Source organism: Corella eumyota, chromosome 4 (assembly GCF_963082875.1).
Source record: "Corella eumyota chromosome 4, kaCorEumy4.1, whole genome shotgun sequence".
Lineage (NCBI taxonomy): Eukaryota > Metazoa > Chordata > Ascidiacea > Phlebobranchia > Corellidae > Corella > Corella eumyota.
Window position 1 is genome coordinate 3611811 of NC_137493.1, and position 26070 is coordinate 3637880.

The 26070-nt window shown below is 29.4% G+C and overlaps 2 protein-coding genes across 2 annotated transcripts; both read left to right on the forward strand.

The window, feature by feature from the left end:
* The first annotated feature begins 442 nt into the window (after positions 1-442).
* Positions 443-4282, forward strand: LOC145749869 (high-affinity choline transporter 1-like). Its single transcript, XM_082565748.1, has 9 exons — positions 443-620; positions 1068-1216; positions 1323-1443; positions 1605-1756; positions 2037-2186; positions 2355-2508; positions 3052-3284; positions 3379-3525; positions 3881-4282. Exons 1-9 carry the CDS (start codon positions 443-445, stop codon positions 4280-4282), a joined length of 1686 nt encoding a protein of 561 aa, XP_082421874.1.
* A 3999-nt stretch (positions 4283-8281) lies between these two features.
* On the forward strand, positions 8282-24569 carry LOC145751583 (phosphatidylinositol 3,4,5-trisphosphate-dependent Rac exchanger 2 protein-like). The gene is made up of 42 exons (XM_082567763.1): positions 8282-8538; positions 8758-8862; positions 9540-9629; positions 9709-9813; positions 10815-10913; positions 11118-11279; positions 11513-11655; positions 11840-11985; positions 12057-12206; positions 12426-12567; positions 12837-12937; positions 13135-13288; positions 13456-13604; positions 13802-13962; positions 14509-14610; positions 14700-14851; positions 15028-15163; positions 15403-15561; positions 15725-15858; positions 15985-16039; positions 16145-16270; positions 16352-16513; positions 16663-16779; positions 16954-17035; positions 17157-17358; positions 17532-17700; positions 18015-18111; positions 18263-18409; positions 18757-18864; positions 19126-19237; positions 19381-19472; positions 19633-19775; positions 19853-19968; positions 20092-20240; positions 20474-20589; positions 20691-20792; positions 21252-21354; positions 22124-22267; positions 22448-22629; positions 22784-22962; positions 23320-23490; positions 23711-24569. The coding sequence occupies exons 1-42, from the start codon at positions 8434-8436 to the stop codon at positions 23760-23762; spliced, it is 5421 nt and encodes a 1806-aa protein (XP_082423889.1). The 5' UTR covers positions 8282-8433; the 3' UTR covers positions 23763-24569.
* Positions 24570-26070: the final 1501 nt, after the last annotated feature.

The window sequence follows — 26070 nt, forward strand, 5'->3', positions numbered from 1 at the left end:
GTTAAATGGTGGAACCTATTTATTAAAAAAAAATTAAAATTTTAAATGCCAGTGCTTTTTATACTTTTGCTCTGCTTGACAAATCTCACCTGGAATACCGCTCGAACTTTTGGACAAAGGTCTTAAATTTAGGTCTGATATTTTAGAAATATCAACAGAGGGTGACAGTGCTCGGACAACAGTTTGCCTTTTTTTTATAAATTCCTGCAATGTAAACTAAGGTCAGCAGTAAAAAGTCAGTACTGTAAGATCGAAATAAGGTTTGGTCTTTCAGAAAAGGGAATAAGGGATTTCACATTATAAGCGTTTTTCTGATAAAAAAAATCAAAACTCTTTTTATTTAAATTTTTTTTTAACGATTTAAAATTAAAATTTTTAATTATTAACGATTTAAACTTTGAAAGCATTATTATCGAGTTATTTAAAAAAATACTTAAGCAAAATGGAGTTAAATGTTGGTAGTTTGATAGCAATCATTGTTTTCTTCTTGTTGATGTTAGCCTTTGGTATGTTTGTCACGTGGAAAACGCGGAACAAAGGAGGAAAAGGCGGAAGGTCTACGGCTATTATGATAGCCGATAAAGACATAGGAATCGTCGTCGGAACTTTTACTTTTGCGGGTTAGCTTTAAATTAAATATTAGGAATAGTAGACACAGAATTACGGTTGTATTACCTTAAGATCGCACTAAAATAATCATAAATTTTCATACGTTTACTAATTGACCGATAGCGTGGTTTAGTGGTAAGAACACTTGTTACACCACACATGATGTGGTGGGTTCAATCTCCACTGCTTTCATGCTGTAATGCCCTTGAGTAAGGCGCTATAAACAGTATAAACTTCTGCTGGGCCAACATTAATTTGAAGCACAATTACCGGGCAATTATAATATATATTATCTCAAACTGCCACAGGCAACTTGAGACTGGTTACTCTATATTTAAGTCGCGCATTTAACTTTTCCTCATCGAGGATAAAGATATACACAAAAAATTGCCTATTTCTAAAATTACCAATTTCTTATATTAGTTTAATCATTGGGTTTGTTTGTTAATTTTTTTCAGCTACTTGGGTGGGTGCGGCTTATTTCTTCGGCACGGCTGAGCAAATTTACACTCCAGGATTTGGTTTAGTATGGACAGTGGCTCCTATATGTTATGCAATAGGTTTGCCATTAACTGGATTTATATTTGTTCCCATGTTGCGAGAAAAGGCAAGAACTTAAAACCAAATACCTATTTTTTAAACTATTTTTTTTTATTAATTTAAAAAAATTAAAATAGTTTTATTTTGACCGATTATTTTTTGTTGTTAAATAGGGTTTTATCACTGTTTTGGACCCCGTTCAGAACAAATTAGGAAAGTGGGTAATCTGGGTATTCTCTCTTGTTGCTTCAATATCTGACATTTTTTGGGTCGCCGCTATCTTAAGATCACTTGGTAAAAAAAAACTTAAGATTTTGAAAAATTAATGTCAACAGTTTTGTCATTTAAAAAAAAATATGTGTTAAAAATCAATAAATAATTAATTTTTTTTTAACTTTTATTATCGACAATTGTTGTTTTATTGAAATTATATTAACAAAAAAAGAATTTCTAAGGTGCTGCTATTAGTGTAATTACTGGTATTGAAAGCACTGCAGCTGCTATTGCAATTGCCGCCCTTTTCTCTGTTGTTTACACAATGTTAGGCGGACTATATGCAGTAGCCTATACCGACGTCTTGCAGTTTGTACTCATCATGTTTGGAATGGTAAATACTTATAATTTAAATTACAACTTATATGGTAACACATTGTTATGTTATTGTGTTTTTTTGGTAAAAAAGCCGTATTTACAATACCGCTAGATGGCACTGTTAAGCTGCATCAATTCCACAATATTCACCACTAAGCCAGTCCAGTGTAAACGAATAATTATATAGATCAAAATAAAAAATGTTTTTCAATTAGAAAAAAACAGAACAAACCAAGAGGTTTCTGATTTAAACTTTAAACACTCTATCATTTTTTCCCCTTGCCGTTGTATTTTAGTTGTTGGTTATACCTTTTGTTCTGACAAACGATGCTGTTGGGAATATTGCTGATACAGCTTACCAAAACGCTAATTTCACATCGCCAAATTGGTTGGGAACATGGGACCCTAACACAACTGGACTTTGGATTGACACTGTTTTATTTATTGTAAGTTTGCACGTTTAAAAAAACTTCACACCACACTTTTATTCAAAATTCCGTCTTGAAAAGTGTATCTTGCTTAATATTTTTTAGTTAGAAAGTACTTTTGTTTGGCTTTGTTTGTTTTTAAGCAAATATGTTAAATACCTATAAAGTATTGTAATTTGTGTTTAGATCCTGGGCGCCCTTCCATACCAGGGTTTATACCAACGTGTTTTTACGATGAAATCGTTGAAAAAAGCTCAAATTTCTTTGTTTCTTTCGGGTATCTTTTTTCTGATTTTGGGGATCCCAGCTGTGCTGATTGGAGCGGCTGCAACGAGTGCAAGTAAATCTATATACTCTCTTTAACACGACTTGTTATATACTACGAAAAATGACCTTGTTGTACCTTTTAAAAATACAATCAGATTAGTAATAATATATTATTTATTGCAAACCTATTTAAAGGCAACAGACAATAAGTTGGCATTAGGTCTTTGTTTAAAGTTTCAATCAAAAGTTCTTAGATTGTATAAATAACTAACCAACAGCGCGATGTAGTGGTAAGAACCATTGCTACCCTACATAAGGTTATTGGTTCAATCCCCACTGTTCTCATGCTGTAGCGCCCTTAAGTAAGGCGCTATAAACGGTATAAAGTCCTGCTGAGCCAGCAGTTACTCAACAGCATAATTACCTGGCAATTATAATCTATTTAATATCTCAAACTGCTAAAGGCAACTCGAGACTGGGTCGAAGTACTTGTTGTTACTCTATGTTTAGGTCGCACATTCAATCTTTCCACACCAAGAATAAAGATATATACAAAAAACATATTAAATCAGTTTTTGTCAATTTTAAAGTATATAAGTTTTCTTAAACTGTTAAGACTGGACAGCGCTTGGCTACATCAACGGAGTCTCTAATAACAACACACCAGCAGAGAATGGGGAATCTCCTATAATATTCCCGTTGATGATACAATTAGCCACACCGCCAGTCATTGCTTTTATTGGGCTTGGCACAATATCTGCGGCAGCTATTTCAAGCGTGGATTCCGCCATTTTATCAAGTGCTACACTCTTCACAAAAAATATTTACTGCTCAATAATACGACAAAAGGTGATAAGATGTTAAAATGCATACTTACCTTGTTAAAATTTCGACGTATTATGATATCAATGTATTTTAACAAAATGTTGATTGTTACATAAAGGCCTCAGATAAAGAAATTGTATGGGCAAATAGAGTGGCAATGTTTTGCTTTACTTGTATTGGAGCTGCACTTGCTATCGCAACTGATTCGATTTATGTTTTGTATGTTCTTCTTGTTGATCTTCTCTACGTTATTGTATTGCCCCAGGTACAATTACATTTATTTTTCTTCTACACTATTCCCAATTTTGGCCCTATTTAACTGCTTAATAGTCTTTTGGCTTTGTATGTCTTTTGATAGTTGCAAATATATATTAAGGGAGTTGAACTCAGTACCTTACGTAAGTGGCGTCTATATGCCTTCAAACTATTACCCCAATTCCCGGATTTTTAGGCTTTTCTTTTTACTAAGACATTGGGCAAGTTTCATGTTTTTTTGGTATATAACATTTATTAAAATGTAACGGAGTTTGTTATTATTTAGAATGATGGAATTTTTTACACCTTTTTAAAGCATGCTTAAGTATATAACAAAATTAAATCTAAATACCTATTTGTTTAAGTGGGTTGCTGTATTATGGTTGGATCCCAATACATATGGTTCGATTATTTCTCTTTTACTTGCCTTCATTTTACGATTTGGAGTTGGAGAACCTCTACTCAATTTCACCAGCTTCATTTCTTTACCCTATACTGAGTATCCGAATTCACATTTTCCAGTCAAGACCTTTATCATGCTGGTCAACTTTGTTACTCTTATGCTAGTTTCTTATCTCCTACGATACTTGTTCGCGTCTGAAAAAATCCCAGAAAAATATGATTTTCTTGGCTGCAAGTTGGCGCACGGGGGTCGCTCTTACCTAAACAGCGGTGATGATTTGAAGAAGGATTTACAACTATCTGAGGGCCAATCCAACCTTGGATTTGCGGACGACGAAAAAAAGGCGGATAAAAGTTCCATGTGACTTTAGCCTGAAAAAGTTTAATTTTTGAAATACACTATATAAATAGATAAATACTAACAATAACTTAACTTATCATTTTAAAATAAGAGATATTTTTGTAAAAACTTAGACTATTGTATTTAGACAAATTACTAACTAAAAAAATAATATTTTAGTTTTTTTAACATCATTTAAATTTTTTTAACTACCAAATTCAACCTTTACTTGTACAATTTTTAATCTTTATGCATTACTTTATTAAAAATAAACACAATCAACAAAACTAAATTTTCTATTGGAAAAAAAATTAATTAACGTGCTATTGGGCATTTTACACTTATAGGTATGATTGTTATTTAATATTTATTACTTTAAATCTGACGTCACTTATAAATATCCGGTGGAGTTTACCAGTTTGCACAACTCAGTCATTTCTTTCCTGAAACAACTTATATTTGTATATTAAACTAAAAATAGTTTTTTTGGTGGTTAAATAATTTAGGATCACTTGTAGTTTACGGTCCTCAAAAAAAATTAGACTGTAAAAATAAAGAGATGCGAGAACCGTAAAATTAATAAGAAAAATATGCATTAATTGTTACAGTTTGAGGGCAGTAAAAGAAAAAACTGTGTGAGAGAATTGATATATATTTATTTATGCTGTAAAGTTAGTTAACCTGTTTAAATGCATTCAATCCAATTTAAAGGTGTTTTGGGTAGAGTTTCAACTGCTATAAAGTATTAATCTTTGTTTTAATTTTTTTTAATATTTTATTTGTGTTTTTTAGTTTAGAACAAAAGTTTAAATCTTGCATGTTAAAATACTTTTCTTCTTGTTAAAAATTTGCAACGCCTAAAAATGGACCAAGTTTATATTTCATTTTCGTAGCACAAAACTTCTTTAATGTAATTATGTGGTCATGGTATTTATTATAAATATCTTTATTGATATTAGGAAACGAATTATACAAGTATTAAGTTTATACTTGAAAATAAGTAACAGACGCAAGACGAAAGGAATTTCCTTTGGTTGAGTTTATTTACGTACTTCCTTGTTTACTATACACCAGATAAGTTGAGTAATAATGACATAACTCTATTTAAAAAGAAAATTGATTAAAAATGATGAGGAAAAGTTAACATACAAAAACGACTCGTTTTGAGTAGATTAGTAAGCAAATTTTCACGCAAATAATTATATATTTAAATAGTTACTGAGTTTTAAACAATAAAAACTTATAACCTATTTAATTTTGCAGCACGATAGGGGATTTTCGCCTGTTTGACATTTAGTAATTCCAGTTAATGCAACATAAATAGAGTTATAGTGTCATTTGTAATAATCGCTTCATTAGTATATGTGTAAGTTGTTTAAATGTAGACTCGAATGCCCCTTATCACTAGGTTAAATAACCGAACCTTGTTATATGATATTTTGATTGAATTAAGCAGTCACCTTACATGGCCTCTAAGGCCGGCACAACCTTTTCAGCTATTAATGTTACATTTTAAGACAGTCGTGTTTATTTTATTTATGGGTTTTGTATAAACAGTGGCTGTCTCATATGGAAGTGTATGAGCCTCAAAGGAGGTGTATTATATTTTTACAAAAGAGTCAATTAAATGTAGGTTACAGATATACGGTATTGTTATAATAACAAATTTAGCGTTCAAAGGTTCATTTCCATATTAGAAATAGAATTGTTAAACTTCAATAGGGCACTGATGTAAAAGTCAAAGTTTTGACAGTGAATGTTATTAAACTATAAATAAGACTGAATTTTAAATAACATGTAAACTGCTATGTAATTAAGGGAATTTCTATATTGTTACTATTCCTAACTAGTAGAAAGAAAACAACTGGTTTATAGCTCACCAGAAAAATCAGATTTTAGTTTTTGGTTTTAAAATCAAGGTTTAATTTATAAGCTAAGCTGGACAAGCGAAGAATATTGAAGGCGGTAGTTTTGTTTTGATTTAAGCCGAGTTGGCAGACTTCCTAACTAACAGAATAAGGCGACTTCAGTCTGAATTGCTTCCCTTTTAAAGTAAGTTAAATTCAGTTACATTAATGGCGATTTTTTTAATATTTTATAAAAATAAAAAGTGACTAAAATACTTTAATTGATTAAACTTATGCTTTAATTTGTTAGATTTAAAATACAGTTGTAGACTAATATCATTTGTGTTGTCATGCTTTAACACACTTTTTCACAATGTCGGTATAAAAACCTATAAAAAATCGTAACAGAATGTTAGTTTTGTAATGCAATTACCATTAAGATATAACAACTTTTGTTATTTATCTAATTTATATTTTTGATGTGGCGGTGCAGTAATAATAGGTCATTCATCAATTCACTTATTTGCAAATCCCACTGGAGTTAAATTTGGTTTGTAAAAACGTAATGTTGAAACACAAAGATATTTATATATATACGACATTGTAAGAACATAAATTTGTTGTTTTTAGGCTGTTTTATATTTGGACTTTGATAAAGTATCGCTTTAAATTTAAAATTCAAATCACATTTGGACAAAATCCGTTCGCCAGACGACAATTTGACGTTTTCATAACTTCCTAATACGATTTGTCAAAACCAGTAATTTAAGGTCACTTTTGTACCCTTAGTGTAGATCGTATTTGGATTAACGTTTAAGTATGTAGACATGTCTAATAATAAACATATGTAAATCGAGGTTAAGTAAATATAAAGCTTAGTTCTGTGGTTTGGTTTAAAAGGATACAAATTATGACATTATCGTAAATGTCATTATATTTTTTTTTAATGTTAGAAACGAATGGGAGGGTTTTAACGCAGATTGTAAAATAATAGCTTGTTTTTAAACTGTGGCAAAATCATGGGAAATGGTTAAGAAAATATAAAGCGTTGTGGTTAACTAACGATATCCAATTACTTTTATTTTAATAACCCGGTTTGTATAACAATATTGAATCCATTAAGAGCGAAATTTATTCTCCGATTTATAAAACGCGCTTTTCCCAAAGGCCAAACTTTTTTTCATGTAAAGTTAATAAAATAAAATATCATAGAACATGATATTTTACCGCGACGGTAGTTAAAAGATCAAAAGATTTAAAAATAAAACGCGAATTTTTAATCGATTTAAGCGTTCAAAAAATATGTTTAAATTTTGTTTGTATATGTTTATGCAAATACATGCTTATAAACAAAATATTGTATACACACGGCTATACGTCACATCTCTCTCTATATTAAAATCACATTGGTTTTTAAACGTAGCTTTTTCTTTTTATAACGCAAAAAAATTGTGCAGGTTTCATTTTACTACGTTTTGTGGGTTTTTCACGCGTTTCTCCTTGGCGCATTCATCGCGTATTAAATCTGACGTAGTTTGCAACGCCGGAAATTCACTGAAGCCCACTCTCTCTCTTCTCCTCGTTGAGAGCAATAAGGAGAGGCATTCTCTCTCTCTTTTTAGTTCTCTCTTTTGCTTTTGGTGAGAGCGCTACAGGAAATAAGATTGTGTATGTGCAAAACTATATTAGCTAGAGCGCTGGCCTGTGCTGATATAGCTAGAAACAATAAAAACATTTTTACTAATTAAAGTTTTAGTTTTCTTACATTTGCATATTTAGTTACAATCTGTATTTGCATATGCAACGAATTATAATAAAGTACTTTGATGGACATCTAGTTAGCTAGGGTATTGTGTTTTTTATATGTTTAGTCAGCATAATTTGTGTGTTTTCTTGAGAAAGTTTTACCTTTTTACAACTACAAGTTTATAGTAAATTACTTAAGTCAGAAAATTTGTAACTTTACGCTGTTTAAAAATTATTATTAGGCGTAACCAACTATGTTATTAAGGCCGTGTTTTGTTTTGTTCTGCTCCTAAATTTAAAGTTTAAAACAGGTAATATTAATTACTTTAGTGATAGGAGTATATGTTTTTAATTAATGATATCCCGTACCGATAAATATTTATAACATTTTTTTTAATTTTAAGATTTATCGTTAATTTCGTTTCAGAATTAAGTGCTTTTAAAACTTATCTAAAACATAAAAAAACTGCCGATGGATATTTAAAAAAGACGCACATAGGATTTTGATGACGTCACTGGAAGATAACTAAACATTGTGACGTAACAATTTGTGTAAACGAAGAACATCAAAACAACGAAAACAATGGCAGAGCCAATGGAAAAAACAATGCGAATGAGGACTTACGTTCTCAAAGAAATCCTAAAAACAGAAAGAGATTATGTAGAAACTTTAAAGTTTTTGGTCTCCGTAAGTTATTTTGTTTAACTTACAATTGCTACATTCCTTGGATCACTTGTACTATACGGTTCTAAAAAAAACTCTCGCATTTTTAATTGTTATCGAGAACCGTCAAGTACGAGTGATCTCATTTCGTAATAGAGTGGTGAATATTTCAGCGTTTAATTTGCAAAATCAAATATTCTGTAATTTTAAATCTTTGTAATTTTTTTAACTTTTATTTGTAAGGTTTTCATGGAAAGATTGCAAAACAGGGAAGATGATGAAAACGACAAATTAGTTCCACCAGGTTCTGTTCTTCTGCTGTTATCTAACGTGGAGGATCTTTACAAAGTAAGCGCAATATTATTGCCTAGTTTTATCCTTTTTTAAATTACGGTAGTTATTAGATTTCTCCCCCAAGTTTGTGCGATAATTTTTGCTTTAATCTATTTTTAAATTGCTAATTTTTTGTTGGTTTTTAATTTTTTTAAAGATTTTTTTATGTTTTTATTTTGCAACTTTTTTTGGTCTCTGTACCCGTTTATATTGTTCAAAAGATTGTAATATCTTAATACAGCGATAAGTTTTTTATGAAAAGAAACTTAAAATTACCAAAAAAATTATGGTTTTGTTTTTAAAATATTACGTATACAACGAAACTGCAAATAAGCAAGTTTTAACGTAACAAGTTATATTTGGTTTCGGTTTCTTTAAGTTGTTTTTGTGTTGTTTAGGCTAATTTTTTCTTTTGTTATAGCTAGCTTTTTATATATTCATTAACTTTACCTATATTTTATTTATTTGCAAATATATAATATCATATGTATTGGAGTTCAAACTATACAAATAATACTAACACTTTGGATTTGCTACAACAAAATACTTTATTACTTTAAATAAATTTATTCTACTTGGATACTGTAATATTTTTTACATTGACAGTGGCACATTTTAATGTTTGACCTTAAAATTATTTGAAGTATTTTAATGTTTGTAAACTGAGACTAAAAACCTCTTTTTTGTTATAGTTCCACCAAGAAATGTTAGCAAGTATTGAAGAAGCACTTGCACCCGAACCTGCTTACGAAATGAAGATAGGACAAGCTTTTCTTAAACATGTAAATAACATTTTATTTATCTATCAATCATTTGTTTCTTAGTTTATTTTTGTAATTTAAATATAACTTAATTTTGTAGAGAGAAAAGTTTGAAGTATATGCACCTTACTGTTCAAATCACGAACGGGCACAAAAGAAACTGAACGAACTAACCGAAAATCAAGAATTTCAAGGTTTTATTCTTGTAAGTTATTTTTTTATATATTACCATACAATCAATTTTATCTAAACCTATGTTATTTTTATTGGCAATTAAAAATCAGCAACCTTAAATTTAATTGTTCAGGAACAATATAGAGCAAATTAGTTTTAAACCGTAGCAAAATTGAGGTTTTAAAATATTATTGGTGTTTTTTCTCAATGCTTTTATCGTTAAAATAGCTTACCTATTTAAAAAAGCTTGATTCAACATATTCGAATAGTAATATTACTTGATGTTAATTTTCTAATAACATAATAATGTGGAAACCGATTAAACGTTTTCTAGTTGAGTAACTTGTTTCATTATTTTAACACCAACGTGCTAATGTTCAGAATTGGTCATATTTTGTCATTCAGTGCTGTGTTGGATACATTTCTCCTACTAGTTATATCGTGTTTAAGCTTACATATTACTTTAATATTAAACAAACAAACACAATTATGTAACATGCTTCTGGGACTATTTTCATGTTACGACGGCACTTATTAATGTATTAGAAAAATATCATAAGATAAATGTCTTCAAACCTAATTAATAAAAATATCTTTGAAAATTTAAATGTTGATATATAAGAAGTTAAAAAAACTTACGTTTAAAGTTGTATACACGTTACTACAACATGTAAACAACAGTGTGTTTCTGTTTCTTTAATTTATTTTATTATTTAAAAAAATTCTATGAAATTTAAATTATTAAAAATATACCAGCGCCTGTATCGTTAAAGGAATTGACGCACCATATAGTGATTAATCATCCACTGTAATATGACGTACAGATTTCTGCTCAAAGTCTGACTACTCGATTTGCTTCCTGGTATAAGTAATACAAGATATGTTTAAGAGAAAATACCTAGTTGGGTTTGCAAAACAAAACTAAAGACATATCGTTAACACACACAGTTTTTATTTAAAAACATTTGTAAAGAAATCCAAATATGATTTCTAAAATTTAAATTTCTATTTTTAAGAGTTATGTTTTTTTAGGGTTGTTTGTTGCTTGGAAACTACGTTAATGACGTTTCTATGGAAGGGTTTCTGCTAACACCTATTCAACGAATTTGCAAATACCCCCTGCTATTAAGAGTGAGTAATAACCAAATTTTCTATGTTCTTAAACGCAAAAAAACAATTGTTTAGGTTATAGTTCATTAGAATTAAACCACAGCAATCAAAACAATGTAAAAAAATTCATTTATTTTTTAAGTAATATTATATCTGATATTCAATATTTATATGTTTATTTTGCAATTTTTTTTTTATATAAACAGTTTAAATTTATTTTGATAGGAACTGATGAAAAAAACACCCATGGAGCACCCAGATCACGCAGACGTCACCGAAGCGTTGAAGTTAATGAAAGAAGTGTGCTCGAACGTCAACGAAACAAAACGAAAGTTGGAACAACTTGAAAAATTGGAAGACCTGCAAGCCACTATTGCTAATTGGGAGGTATAAAATTAAAGAAATACATTTTAAACGGTTATAATAGTTATATAGCGAGTTCTATAGCAACTATATATGCAGCTTTCAAAATTAATTAACTATGGCATGTTTTGAACCATACAATATAACACTTTGTTTGGCGCTTCGTTTTTTGTATGATGGTATTAAAATTTTAACAAATTAAAAAAAATTAAGTTCAGAAGCATTTAATTTTAAATGTTTATGCATTTTTTGTACAGGGGGCAAATTTAACTGATATTTGCTCAAGGTTAATAAAGCAAGGAGCGTTGCTTAAAATCTCGGCGGGAAATATCCAGGAACGACAGTTCTTTTTATTTGATCATTTGCTTGTGTACGCAAAGAAAACTAATACATTACCAAGGTATGTTTATTGAAAACATGTTTTTTGTGGATTAAAAGGGTATTTACGTTAAAGTTTGTTTATCTATAACTTGCATCGAACTACAAACATTTTTTTAAACTTTTTTCATTACCCTTTTTTAATAAAAATTAAAAACCTAATATCTCCTGTTGGTTGCATTTTTTTAATACATGATTTTTTGCAGAATAAATGATAATAACAAAACGGGGACTATACAAAGAAGCAAGAAGATCAAAAGAAAAAAATCTGTGGTGGATCAGAAGAAATGTCTTTTCAAAGGAAGAATCTCAACTGAACTGATGGAAATAGAAAACTTAGAAGATGGAGCATGTAAGAAATATCTAAATTTGTTAAACTTAGTGTATGAAGTTGTAATATTTTATTATTTTTAATGTTTTTAGCTGATTTTCACTGTGGGGGATACACCGTAACGAACGGTTGGAAAGTCCTCAACGCCGCCAAAAATAAATGGTTTGTCCTTCTTGCTAAAGATAAAGAAGAAAAGGAATCTTGGTTGAATGAATTTATAATGGAAAGAGAAAGAAGAAAAAGTAAGAGAAAAACTTTATGTCCTTTTCTAAAAGTTTTCTTTAGGGCTAACTCATTTTAAAAGTTTCCATGTTAAATTTACATTTTATTTTAATAAAGCCATTTATCAACGAAAATCAAATTCGTTTGCTATTGATTTTCGCATATCGCTAATTAAATAAGAACCAAGTTTAATGCGATAAAATTGTAACATGTTAAATCTTATTTGATAACTTAAAAAGGTAAAGTCAACATTGATCAACGAGATACAATGGACGTAATGCACAGTAAAGGTCGAAAAATATATTACAAAGCAACACATCAAGGTATAATCAAGGATAGAAAATCAAAACTTCGAACTTATCCGAAAACATTGCTTGGAAAGTGAGTATTGGTGATAATGCTTGGATTGTATTATAAATAAACATCTATGTATAAACTCAGGATGTTATTATTGCAATGCAAAATGTTGTTAACAAGTTCAAAAAGCTACTTGGAGTGTATTTAAGTATGCCTTATTATAGTTCGTTTAAGGCCACCATCATAAACTTTAGATTGCAAAATATTTTTCAAGGTCTTGGAATATCAAAGTAGTGCCTACTTTTTAAAATAAGTTTTTTTAAATTCAATATTTAACTTAACATAAATTTTAGTAACTTCGTTGAATGGCTGGTCGAAAATAAAGAAGCAAACAGCGTGGATGAAGCTGTTTTGTTGGGTCAGGCGTTGCTGGATTGTGGAATTATACATCATGGTATATCAGAAAAAAAATAATGATATTCAATTTCCTAAAGCAATTAAATATTACCAATTACTATTTCAACTAAATCAAACCATGTTTTATTATGTACTGACAGTCTAAATTGTGTTTTTTTAATGTTAAAATTTGTAACAATAGATTTAATAGAAAAAAAAACAATTAACGGTATTTAATTTGTATATTTTATTTAGTTCTTGATAAACATCATTTCAAAAACGAAGCTGTACTCTTTCGATTTCGGTACGACGATGGCACATTTAAACAAAGAGGCGAAAGCCAAGACTTGGTGGCCAAAGGGTTGCGAATTTATTGCAGAATACATTGCCTATTTCAACCTATTGTTAGGTAAACTATTTTTAGTTAGATATGACATTGGACAAAATATGTTTTTAAAAAGAAAAGAGTACTTTAAATAAAAAAAACTTTTTTAAGTGGTTAAAAATTCTAAATTTTTATGAAAAGTGTAAAGTTTTAACAATGTTTTTTTATGGAAATATTACAATTTTTCGCAGGGATAAAGATAGGCAGCTTAGAAGTTACAAACAAGTTATTGAAGCAAAGAAATGGGTGGATTGGTTGTTGGATCAGGGTGATTGCCAAAGCAGAGAAGAAGCTATAAACCTTGGTCAAAGTTTGTGCGAAAATGGAATTTTACATCATGGTAAAATAGTTTATGATAAACATTTTTGTGAAAGTTTTTTGTGCACTTTTTAGTGTTTTTACAATCCTGTGCCTCCTAATACTTTTAACGTAATATTTTTAGTATAATGTATATTGTATTGTAATGTAAGTGTTTTTGTTTTTGTAAAATATCATTTTGTAGTAATTGCACAATAAAAATGTAATTTCTACTTCCAGCTTTGGATAAGCAAGATTTCAAAGACGACTCCTCCTTATTTAAGTTCTTCCCAGATGAAGAGGCGAGTGAGCCAAGCAAACTTCGTGATTTAGTTCGAAAGTCAACCTCCAAAACCGACTTCAAATTTCATGAAGCTTACAAAACAAAAACTTTACTTCTTGTAAGTTGTTCAATATACATGCTTGTTTTTTAATAACGTTTAAAAAAATGTAACTTAACACTAGGTTTATAAGAGTAAATAAGTCTAAAATTTGTCGAGTGATGGGCCAATTTATGGACATTTGCCAATTTGTTTTGGTAAACTAGGTTTCTACGAGTTATATTAAGCTAATGGTATAGCTGCAAAATTTTAGGCAATCATAACAGGAAACGTTACATTTAACTAACTGTCATGTAATAACCTTTATGTAGCGAAATTAAGAGTTATTTTTATAACTTTAATCTAATGGGAATTTACAAGTCCCATAAGTGATAAAGTGTTAAAATATAACAATAATCGTTTAAATATATTTTACTCAACAGGTTTAAAAAGTTTTTAAAATCTGAAATTTATACACATTATTTTTTTAATTAAGAAGCAACATTAGCCATGTCTATACTTCTTAAATTTAATAATATTTTTTTTGTTTTAAAGTTTGTAGAATGGAATATTGGTATTCTGTTAACAAATGCAATGTAAACATGTAATATTTTTTTTTTATTTTAGCTAAACGTTTCTGAAAGTGAACCTCTTGGATTTGAAGCGAAATTTATTAAACAACAACTGGCAGTCGTTATAACTGCTGTGATACGAGGTTCACAAGCACAGGTAAACACTTTTCTTTATTATAAAAAAGTGTTGCCTTAAAAAAACGGTTTGTAAAAAAACTTTTAAACTAAAACTATTTTTTTTTCCAGGTTCAAGGTTTTCAGCCTGGCATGACGATATTTCAGATTAACAATGACGTCATAACCACTTGTTACTCACAAGAACATCTCGATTGTGTATTACGTCATAATTTGGAAAAGTTTAAACTGATTTTTATAACAGTCAAATCTGACGATGAATTGTAAGTAATGCATTATGGCTAAAATGTAATATTCTCTGAAATGTAGATTAAAATAAATACCTAGAAAACTGATACAGCTTGAGTTTTTTTAATATTTATGTTTTTATCAGTCTGGTCATCATAAATTTATGTTTATTTTTACCAAATTTAAAAAAAAATTGTTCCTGAATTTTAAGAACTGTTGGAATCCCGGTAACTCGTGAAGGAATGGGTTTTCAGATCCGTGGTTCGAATCCCTGTGTGGTTCATGCTGTGGCAAGGGGAGGCATGGCAATGAATCAGGGCCTTGTAAAAGGACACGCAATTTTAAAGGTGGGCAATATTTTTATTTTGACTTCGGTAAGGTATTAAACTGGCAAACTTTGTTCTGTTAAAAGCTTAAACATTTTTAAATATTAAAACTATTAAAAATATTAAAATTGTAGTTAAGGGGATTAAAACATAAACAGTTAATTTTAAATTTGTTTGCGTTTTTAACCTAAAGAGTTTAACAATATTTTAACAAATGTTGGTTAAGTTAATAATAATTTGTTATACATTTCTTCACAAAGGTTAATGGAAAACCAGTTTCTCAGGACACTCATGATGCAGTGGCTGCAGCAATCCGTGATGGATGCAAACTTCCTCCTCCCGAAGTTGAAAAGAAGAGAGAGGAAGAGGAAAAAGAACGGGAAAGAAAGGCTTCAATATCATCCGACGACTCTGACAAAGTAAATTTTAACAAAAATACTTAAATTTAACATAATTTAGTACTTTCTTTTATTTTTTTTTTAAATTGATATTTTAATACAGATGACGACTATTTATGTAACACACAGGGACAGTTTTTTTGTCTAATTTGTGATTTTAATTCAGTTTTTATTTTTGTTTTAGAGTGGTACGGGTAGCAGTAATTCCCTTAATACACCTGGTTCTGGACTTAAAAAAGTTGGAAGTTTTAAACGACAAAATTTAGCTATGATGATTGGAATTAATCATACCAGTCTGGGACAAAAAAAGGCGAAAAAGTAAGTTCACTTTGTTTTAATAAATTTTATACACATACATAACATAGTGAATGAAGAGATTTTACATTTCGTTATATATTATATTTACCATCTGTTTGGTTTTGACATTGTTTTTGTTTTTTTTAGGGACGTAGATGTTATCACCAATTCCATTCCTAAGCAAGACAATTTTTGTTTACAGGTATTTCAAAATTGCATTAACGAAGCATTGTGTTGTTGGTAATTTAAAACTAAACTAGTTTAAGCACCAATTATTTTTTTAACAACTTACAATTGTTATCTATAGCTCCAAGTTGGTAACCGTCACTTGGAACGTATGTGCACATTCTCCTACGATAATTTAAATGGAATTCGCAATCATGTGATGGAAAAAATGTCGGAAAGTCCTTCGATTTTTGACCTTTCAGCTCAAGTAAATATTAACCGAAATATGTAGTACTTCATATAGTATTTGTTTTGCCATTGTTAACGAATTATGGACTGCTTTTCTTAGCTGTTGGAAGTGCTGATAGCAGAGGATGAAAGGGTGTTGGCGGACGTCCAAGCTCTGGAACAAATAGCTCCATTTATTGCTGTTAATAAAAGTGAGGTATTTGAACGTAGAAGAAGTTTAAGATATGAAGTTATCCAAGAAAGACTTGAAAGTTATAAAAGGGTAAGTTTGTTAAAATTTACAAATAGAAGTCAAGTTTTTTAAAACGTATATAATATTTTCTTGTCAATAACCACATATACTATAAAAATACTGTATTTTATAGCTTCCAGTACATAGTAAAATTGAACGTAATGATTATATTTGTTTAGTTTAAACGTCATCTAGCATCTTACATGTGGCCATCTTATAAGGAAGCAAGAGAAAAACCATCAGCAATGGTCGCCAAGGACTTTTGTCCAACTAATTGTCATGTAAACATTATGCAGGTACAAACATTTAAGCTACATTTATCTAATGTTTTAGTAATTGTTTTATTACTTTAATATTTGTAATTGTATTAAAAAAATAGATTCTAAATTTAAAAAATTACAAAATTTTTTTAATGGTTGTTTTTGGATAAATTTATTGCTAATCAAATCATTAAACTTGTTTTTACAAAGGTGAGCCACACTTCTGAGAAATATAACTTAAGAGGAATGGGTCTTCTGGATTCTAAAGCTGAAACTCAATACACTGATCCAGGTAGAAGTTTTCCACTTCACAATATATATTTGTATTAACATTGTTAATTGTATATATATTTCTAAACTCTTTATTATTTGTCTTAATAAGTTAATAAACGTTAGTATTGTTTTTTCTGCAGCTAATATGGTTCACACAAGTCACGTGATGACATGCCTCGCTGCCCCTTCGTTTCGAACTAAGGGAAAGGAGGGGCATGGCTTAATGGCTGTGCTAAGAGGGGTTGAGGGTAATACTGAGTTTCTTGACTCTATTAGGCAACTTATGGTAGCACTTGACCACGCTTTGCTAGAGCTAAGACAAGGACAATGTCAACTTATAGGGTGAAAAGTTTGATAACGATATTTTTTAAATAACTTAATTTTTTTACTTTTATTAAAAAAATTTTCACGGTTCTATTAGTTGGGTTTAACAATATTAACAATATTGATTTAGTTACTGATTTAATTCAAAAATTTATTTTCTAATAGTTAATTTTATTTTAAAATATTTTTAGCATCCTGAACTCTGAAACCCGAACCGACGGAAAACGAAATTCGTTTCAGATTGCTCCAATGAACTCAAGTTATCAACTCAGCGATGACCATGAATATGCAGGTGAAGAACCTGCCACTCCTGTTACACCGCCAACTGCATTTGAGGGAAAACAAAACGCGAATGAAAAGGTAGGCTTGATTTTGTATATTTTGTGACTGCAGCTACATTATGATAAAACAATAAGATGTATACGGTGTAAACTGTAGGAACATGATACCATTGTTATGTGCAATAGCTAAAGCATGCCACTAACACAATCTATATAATACAGCTTATTGGACTATACTGTTTTGTATGTCTACATTTTATTAGTAAATTTTAGTTTTAATTTGCTACAACATTACGATAATTAAAATGCCACCCAAAGAAAAAGCAATTGACTTTGGCAGTCAAAAATTCATTCATCATAATGATTTGAGCATACCTATATATTGTTTTTTAGAATGCTGTAAACAAGAACGAAATGAGTACTGGAAAAAGTGATTCTAATGATTCACTTCTTGAGTCAGAAAACAACAATGAAAATATTTTAACACCAAGTAAGCCTTGACTTTAATTTTTCGCCAACAATTTTACATACTTGTATCTTTACTAAATTTGTTAAAGAACATATTTCTAACTTTTTTGATTTTTTTTTCATCTGTTAAACGATAAACTGCGTTTGTTAAAAAAAGTTGTTTTTTTATCAAGCATCACCAACAATAGAGATACATCCTAGTAATTCCACTAATGAAGACTTGAAGCAAAAGAAACCAGCATCAAGTATTAATGGAAGTAATAGAAAATCTTTATTGGATGAGGGATCTGTTACAGGGAACGATTCAGAATGTGATTCAGGTATAAAGAAGGTTTTTTATTATTAATAAAATATAGATTTTCTGGACTTTTTTGTTTAAAAAAAATTATAAAAATTAAACTTAAGGGTTTCATTCGTAAAGATATAGATTTGTGTATTGTTATAATTACATTTTAGAACAATTATGAGGTTAATAAACATACGTCTTTAAAGAGGAATTTGTAGAAAATATGGTTTTTGGTCAAATCTCTATTTATAACTTTTTTTTTAGGAAATGACAAAAATCTTATATTACTGCAATATTAAATTAATACAAACTTCAAATAATTGTTTAATTACTTATTTTTTAATTGTAAATAACATTTAATTTTGCTTTTTTAACTTTAAGGGATTCACAGCAACAGGGGAAGTATGGTTGTCCAAAGCGAGGACCAACAAAACGAAAAACAATTATATTTCAACTTTTCCAATCCAACTGAGCAAACCAGTAAACAAGGTTTGAACAAGTTTTGTTAAAAATAAAGTGCATTAAATTATCTTTTTATTTACAATGTCCTTTAGAATAAAAAAGTAATCAAGCTAAAAAAAAGGTTTGAACTAGTTTTGTTTAAAAAAGGCAATTAGTTATATGTTTATGTTTGTCGAGTTAGTTATATGTTTGTCGCTTTTGGATGTCTTTACAATTTGATTAGTATTTTAGCAAAAAAAAACGTAACTAGTTATCTGAATAATTGATTTAATGTTGAATTTTGAACAGAGCACCCTCCTGTTGATGGCAGATTATCAACAATTTCTAACTCTAGTGATCACCTAGCAACGCCGAACGACGATAAACGATTAAAAGGTTCAACTTCACTACCTTCTTTAGTGTAAGTTTATAATCTAAGTTAATATTTTATGTTGTTGTATATAGCATTAAAAAGTACTTTCTTAATGCAATATATTATTTATTGTCCTATATTTAACATATTTATAACATAAATAATTATAATTTAACAACTTTCTTTATTAGTTCACCATCACCGACTGGTAATCCTCTTTCACCGAATTCAGTAAATATGAGAGCGAAAGGTGGCAGACCCCATTCTCGAGTTACCTTTTCAGGTAAAAAAATAAACTACAGCTAAGAAAAAAATAAAATAAAATTAAAATAAAGATTTTCTCTTTATTTTATTATTTTAAAAATGTTGTTAAAGCTATTTGAATTATAAAATATTATAAAAAGACTTTAGTTAACAATAATTAAACATAAATGTATGTCCAGGTCGGGACCGTATATCACTGATAAGTGCCACGGAAAGTACATGCTCCTCTGACGGAGTTGAAAGTTTAAATTTTATCGATCTTGTCCTTTCTACCGACGCTCTTGATAAACTACAAGGCACTATGGAACATTTTTTAAGCAAGGTCAGATTTGATAAGGTTTTACCTATGTTTAAGAAGTCGAAAGACCCATGATTAAAAATGCTTGTTTTTTAATTTAGATTCATAGTTTAAATGAACTAGTTCGGTCGGAGGTCGTTCAAAAGGTTTTTGACAATACGCAAGAGACTACGCCAAAGCGACAATATTCCAAAACTATTGAAGCACTTACTGCAAGGTAATTTTTAAGGAATACCTTATTTAAGCTGTCAGCGAAAGTAACAACTTTTCAAAATTTTAAATAAAACAAAAAAATTTAAAATTGATGATATTCATAAAATTTTCACGATTCTATTTTTAGTACGAGTGATGACGCAATCAAAATGGCTCTTTCGGTCTGTGAAGGTACCGAACAATTTGCGGACGTCATCAACACTTTAATTGAAGCGGTTGACCGGCATGTGAACGAAGTTCGAACTCAACTTGTTTTATCAGTTCTACTTAGTGAAGGTACAATATATCACAAAATATATATTTTAAAAGCAAATATTCATTTTTTATATGTAAATATATATTGTTTTACTGCTAGTTATAATAAAAAGGGCACCTTACTACTTTTTACAATGATTCACAAGGAGAACCAAATTTTTAAAAGATCTTGTGAATCAATTTTGTTAACCTGAATTGAACTATTACTTGTACGTTTATATTCTTATCATTAAGATATTCGTCTATATTTTTAGATCCTAAATTGGTATCTAGAAGAGACAAAGTTTTTAGCCAATCTCTTGTAACTGCCATTTCAGCATTCTCTACTCAACTGCGATGTGCAATTGGCGAAACATTTAATAACATGAAGGTCTGATTAATTTATTTTTTTATTTTTTAAATGAAAAAAATTTGTTGCTAGCATAATTTAAAAAAAAATAATAAGTAGTGTTAATAAATATTTATTTTCAGGCTTACGGAGTCCGATCTGAAGAAGCAAGTAAGAAGTGGTTGGAACAATGTATGTCAATCGGTGTAGCCATCATGTTTATTACTATGCTTAACCCTAATCTAGTAAGTGAAACAAATTTGTTAATGAAAAAAACAAACTTAAAAAAATATATATATTTACCTGTCATTTTGTGACAAAGCTAATAGTTGTTATCAAGTTTGGTATAAAAAAATTTGGTATAAAAAAAGTATTATAGCAGTCCGGTAGTGTGGCGAACCGGTCATGGCGTCGGACTACGAGCCGAAAGGATTAGGGTTCGAGCCGCACCAACGTCACACTGTTCGCCCTTGAGCCCGGCGTTTACGGATAGCTCGATCACGTCATAACAGCACACCCTTCCCCAAAAAAATTTAAAACCTATCACCTAAAATTGATATAGAAAAAAAAACTTGTTATCATAGAGAAACAATGATTTTAAAGTTCAAACGGTTGCCAATTTAGGATTTTACTTTTAAACAAATACACCAAAATACATTTTTGATGTTTTGACTTTAAATTTGTTATTTATTTGATATTTATAGCCTGAAGAATGTGCAATGTTAGAAGATAGTTGTATTGGAGTCCATGATCTTGAAAGAGTTTCGTTTCATTTTCGTGCAATCACCGGAGATGTGGAACCTAATGGTTAGTTTACATTCAATTTAACTTTGCTTTGGTTTTTTGTTTTTATTAATAATTTTATGATCAATAAGTGATTTTTGCATGTAAGAATAACTATAAGTTTTTTTTTAGTGCATTAGTAACATATTATTAAAAAAAGTTTAATTTTTTAACAATTTAATAAACAAACCAACATTTTAATAAAAAAAATAGTTCTAAAAATCCCTTTTTTGTTTATTTATTTTTGATTATGCGTATATACAATCATTCGAAGGTGATTTTTAACCTATTTTTTACATGTTTTCTTTTTCATCAAATCTCAAATCGCTATGCTTTTGTTTTATTTTTGCACTAAAGAATGCCCATGCAACGTTAACAACAATTTCAGTCGAACAAGCCCTGTACATATTGACGGTAAGTGGGTGATCATTTAATCACTTGTTTATCTTCAACCTTTATTTTAAACAACAATTTTCAATCATTTTATTTGCTTTTATTTTAACTATAATAGGTTTTAATTACTAAATGCATTATTAGCTATATTTAGTTTTGATTACTAATTGCTTTAGTATATTTGGTTAGATTGTTAATATACCATTACATATTTATAAAATAAGTTGTGCCATTTTTTGTACTATTGTAACCATTTTAGAGTTTTTATTATAAATCCTAAGTAACAATAACACACACTTATATTTAAAAAAAATTAATACTTTTCTAATAGACTCGCGCAACTACGTTATAAAATAGAGTAACGAAAAAAAATGTTAATCAAATATTTATATTTATCAAGTAAATGGAATCGGGTATTCGATGGAAGGAAACAGATGTGCATTAAAAGTTTATTTTCATCTTGACAAACACGTTTTCATTAAACTTCCACCTAGGCTGCAGGCAGGTGGAGGAGTCAAATTAATGCCAGTTATATTTAATCACGGTAAGAAATTTAGTTTATATTTAATATTTTTAACTGCACAACGTAATCAAGCTCTTACATTATATTTTCAAGTTAATTAATGTATTTCAGGAACAATATATTGCTTTTAATTTAATTTGATTTTTTGTAATAGTTTGTTGAAGATATTTTTATAAATGGTATTTTATACACTTCTTTTAGGCTTGGAAGATCTTGGAGCTTTGTTATATGAACAAGACGTGAGTATGCAAGACTTTAGCAATTCAATTAATGAAAAAGCTTTGGCAAAGACTTACGATTATTACAAGCGGTTTCGGGGTTTCCATTTGGATCGCTCAAAGCTTCCAAGAGATACCGAAGCAAGGGCTATTCTTGTGGACAGGGTATGTATTTTAAACTATTATATTTTAAAATCATTTGTTTTATTATTGGTAGTTTTCTTGTTAAGTTAGTGGCAGAAATACTTCAACGTAAGCTTTATATATATACTTTACTTAAAGAAAATCTAAAACCAGCAATATCGTTGCGTATATTTAGCTATCCCGCCCACTAAATGCTTTGGATGAGATAATGACTTTACTTGAAGCTAACGTTAAACCAAGACACGGGAAACCTAGTCTAGCCCCCTCTGGTTGTGGAGTGCTGACCCTAGCTGCTGAATTCTGTCGCCGTTTAGGGGGGTGCCACATAATCGCATGCAACAACGGTGTACAAAGGTAAAATCTAGATTTTATTTTATTGCATAATCAAATAAATAAGGGTGTTAAAATTTATTTCAAAAAAGGATATGTTTTCGGTGAAACGATGAGACTACACAATGAAATAAAGTTGTAATATTTACAGTTTTGCATAATATTTTTCGGATACATATAACAAATAAACAAAAATATTTACATTTATTTAAAACAATTTCGGAAAAAGACAACTTTATTGTAGTTTGTAATTTTCCTCGTTTAAAGTTTAACGAAAATTTTACAAAAACCAATTTAAAAATAACACTGTTTTTTACATAAAACATTTTTAAATTTCTAATTTAAGCTTCTGAAACTTTTAATGTTTTCAATCTTTTTCAGATCCACCACTGCATGCGCTTTAGAAGAGTCATTGATTTTGTCCAGGTCTCATGGTTTGCCTCCAAAATATTTAACAACGTCAAGTTTTCAATTGCGACAGTTTGGAGCAAGGGTTTTTGCTGCCACTAAAAATCCAAACGCCAGGGACAAAACAGTTAAAACTGCCCCTCGGTATGTCATTTTTTATTAAAATAGGTTAAAATGTTTTCAAATGCCCATAATCTTTTGATCTGTTTACACCCTTAAATATAAGAATATAAACAATGACAAAAAAATATTTTAAATAAAAAATAACCCATCATTCTAAATATGAATTGGTTTTGTGAAATTGACCTCTTTTTATTAAAGTATTTGGAGAAATTTTCATTTTGCATTATGTTTTTTGTTTTAGTTTGTTCAGAACAGATTTTGAAGCAGAGTCACCTACCTCCCCAGTCACGTGACCTGCAAGTGAAACAATTTTTAATCAAACATCAGGTGTTTTAAAACATTGATTTAAAAACATTTTAACATTTAAAACTAATTTTAATTATTTTAATAAGGTTTGTAACATGTTCTATAACCCTTATTATAGAATAAAGTGATTATACTTGCTTATTTTTCAAGCAATTCTTCTTTCAAATATCTATGCGATAAATGTTTATTGCAGGGGGTTTTTAAGCTTTTTTTATTTGCCCAACTTAGCATAAACCGCTGTTTTAGTTTTGCCTTTATGGTAGTTGAATCCTTCTTTATATCACTGTATATTGTTAGCCGAGTATTATGTATTTTACTTTTCTTAATAACATGCGGCTTTTAAGGAACATTTGTACAGCATATTGAACATAAGCTGTTGTAAAAGAAATAAATATTTCAGTAACGGTAAAGTTATGAGACCAAAATCCATTCCAGTGAAAGTCTTAACAGTTTTGTTAGCCAGCATTTCGTTAAACTTTATTTCTAATAGGACCAATTGTAACTTACATTCTTCAAAACATACCAACTTTTCTTCAATATATTATTTGTTTTTTCTTCGCCACCAAATGCCTTTGTTGTTGTTATTATTTTTTTACTTCCACAGGAATAGATTGTATTATGTAAAGTGTTATAATTTTTTTTTTGATTTGTGCATGCGTTAGATTTAGTCAACATATAATTTCAAAATTTTTGTTTTATTTGAGTGTTTGCTTAATGGCCCTTTTTTAACTTCACGTTGTTATAATGTTTAAGTATTTACGCGTTTGATTTGCAATAAACAAATTATGTTCCCTCGTTGGATTAAACATGGTTGCTAAAAATGTCAGGGCGCTAGAAACTGTTGAAAAGAAACAAATGGAACGGAAACAAATGAAACGAAAATATTTGGAACGGATTTTAGTGAAGCGGATTTTTTTGACAGATAACTTTTTGGCGGAAAAAATATAAAAAATGGAAGAAACTAATAAATCAGAAACAAATGGAACGAACTTTAATAAAGCGGATTTTTTGACAGATAACTTTTTGGCGGAAAAATATTAAACGCCCAACAACTCAGTTAAATTTTCTTGTTGATCTCTGTTTAATTTAAATCTGCTTTATTTTTTTTTATTTTTTTGTACATCACTTACTAAAATTAAATTTTTTACATTTGTTTTCACATTTTGAAAATCCGCCTTAAAAATAAATCCGTAAAAATCCGCTTTTATGAAATTCGTTCCATTTGTTTCCGTTCCAACTGTTTCCGTTCCATTTGTTTTTTTCCATTTAAATCCGTTCCAACAATTTCTTTCCAATAGATTCGGCGTCCCCAAAATGTCTATAGAGTAGAACAATTTTAAATTCAATCGAAAAATCATGCAAAATCTTAGCCATTTGAACTGCAGAAATCAACATTGAATGATATTATTACGTGACGAGGTATTTGAAAAATTAACAAAATATATTTCTGAATAAGAAGAATTTGTAGCCTAAGATGGCAAATATTTATTTGTATGCAGATATTAGGTTGTTTTATTCAAAACAACCGTCAATTTATCATATCCTGGAAAACCCAATATTTATAAACAAGAAAATGCGTACGGTAGAATTAGTTACAAAAGCTTTTAAATGCAGTTTACTCACGAATTATTACAAAAATGATGCAAACACAACTTTTTTATTATGTTGATTTTTTAAATGGTATTGTTATTTCTCAATCAGTTTAAATTCTTTTGTTTTAAAAGCCCCTTAAGCACTCGTAGTGACACAGATTCTACCAGTGCCTACCGCATACTCTGAAAAATTTGTTGAACCTTACAGTTCAGTTTAATTTGTAGTGTAGCAGTGTAAATAAAAAAGTGCTGTTCTGTCACCACTATACACACTTTAGACTATTGATTTAGCTATTGTCTTATACTTAGCGACGGTCAGGGTATAATTTTTTCAAAGTTTTAGTGTATGTACGACCTTTTAGTATATCATTTGTAAAGGAATGATGTATTTATGACTACAATTTTATTTTGTTAATGTAGCCTATATTATTTAAAGTTAGTTGTTCTGGGATATATTGGTGTTGTAAGCACAGTAGCATAGGTAAATAATTAATGATTACGCAAGCCAGTGACTGTGAGAGATTCTTAGGATTTAAATAATGTAGTGTTTGAGAAAGACAAAGGTGATACAAAAAATTAATATCACAGATTATTTTTAAATACGTTTTATTGAATTTTAAAAAATTGAATTTAAATGTAAATAAACTTAAATTTACCTTTGGCTTTGTAAATATATATATAAGTTTTGAAATTGGCTGTGTTT

Bases quoted from the DNA above. Each gene is read 5' to 3' on its own strand.
- LOC145749869 (XM_082565748.1), top strand. From the start codon at position 443: ATGGAGTTAAATGTTGGTAGTTTGATAGCAATCATTGTTTTCTTCTTG. The intron at 621-1,067 runs GTTAGCTTTAAA...AATTTTTTTCAG, and splicing joins CGGAACTTTTACTTTTGCGG to CTACTTGGGTGGGTGCGGCT. The intron at 1,757-2,036 runs GTAAATACTTAT...GTTGTATTTTAG, and splicing joins TACTCATCATGTTTGGAATG to TTGTTGGTTATACCTTTTGT.
- LOC145751583 (XM_082567763.1), top strand. From the start codon at position 8,434: ATGGCAGAGCCAATGGAAAAAACAATGCGAATGAGGACTTACGTTCTC. The intron at 9,630-9,708 runs GTAAATAACATT...TTAATTTTGTAG, and splicing joins GACAAGCTTTTCTTAAACAT to AGAGAAAAGTTTGAAGTATA. The intron at 11,656-11,839 runs GTATGTTTATTG...GATTTTTTGCAG, and splicing joins AAAACTAATACATTACCAAG to AATAAATGATAATAACAAAA.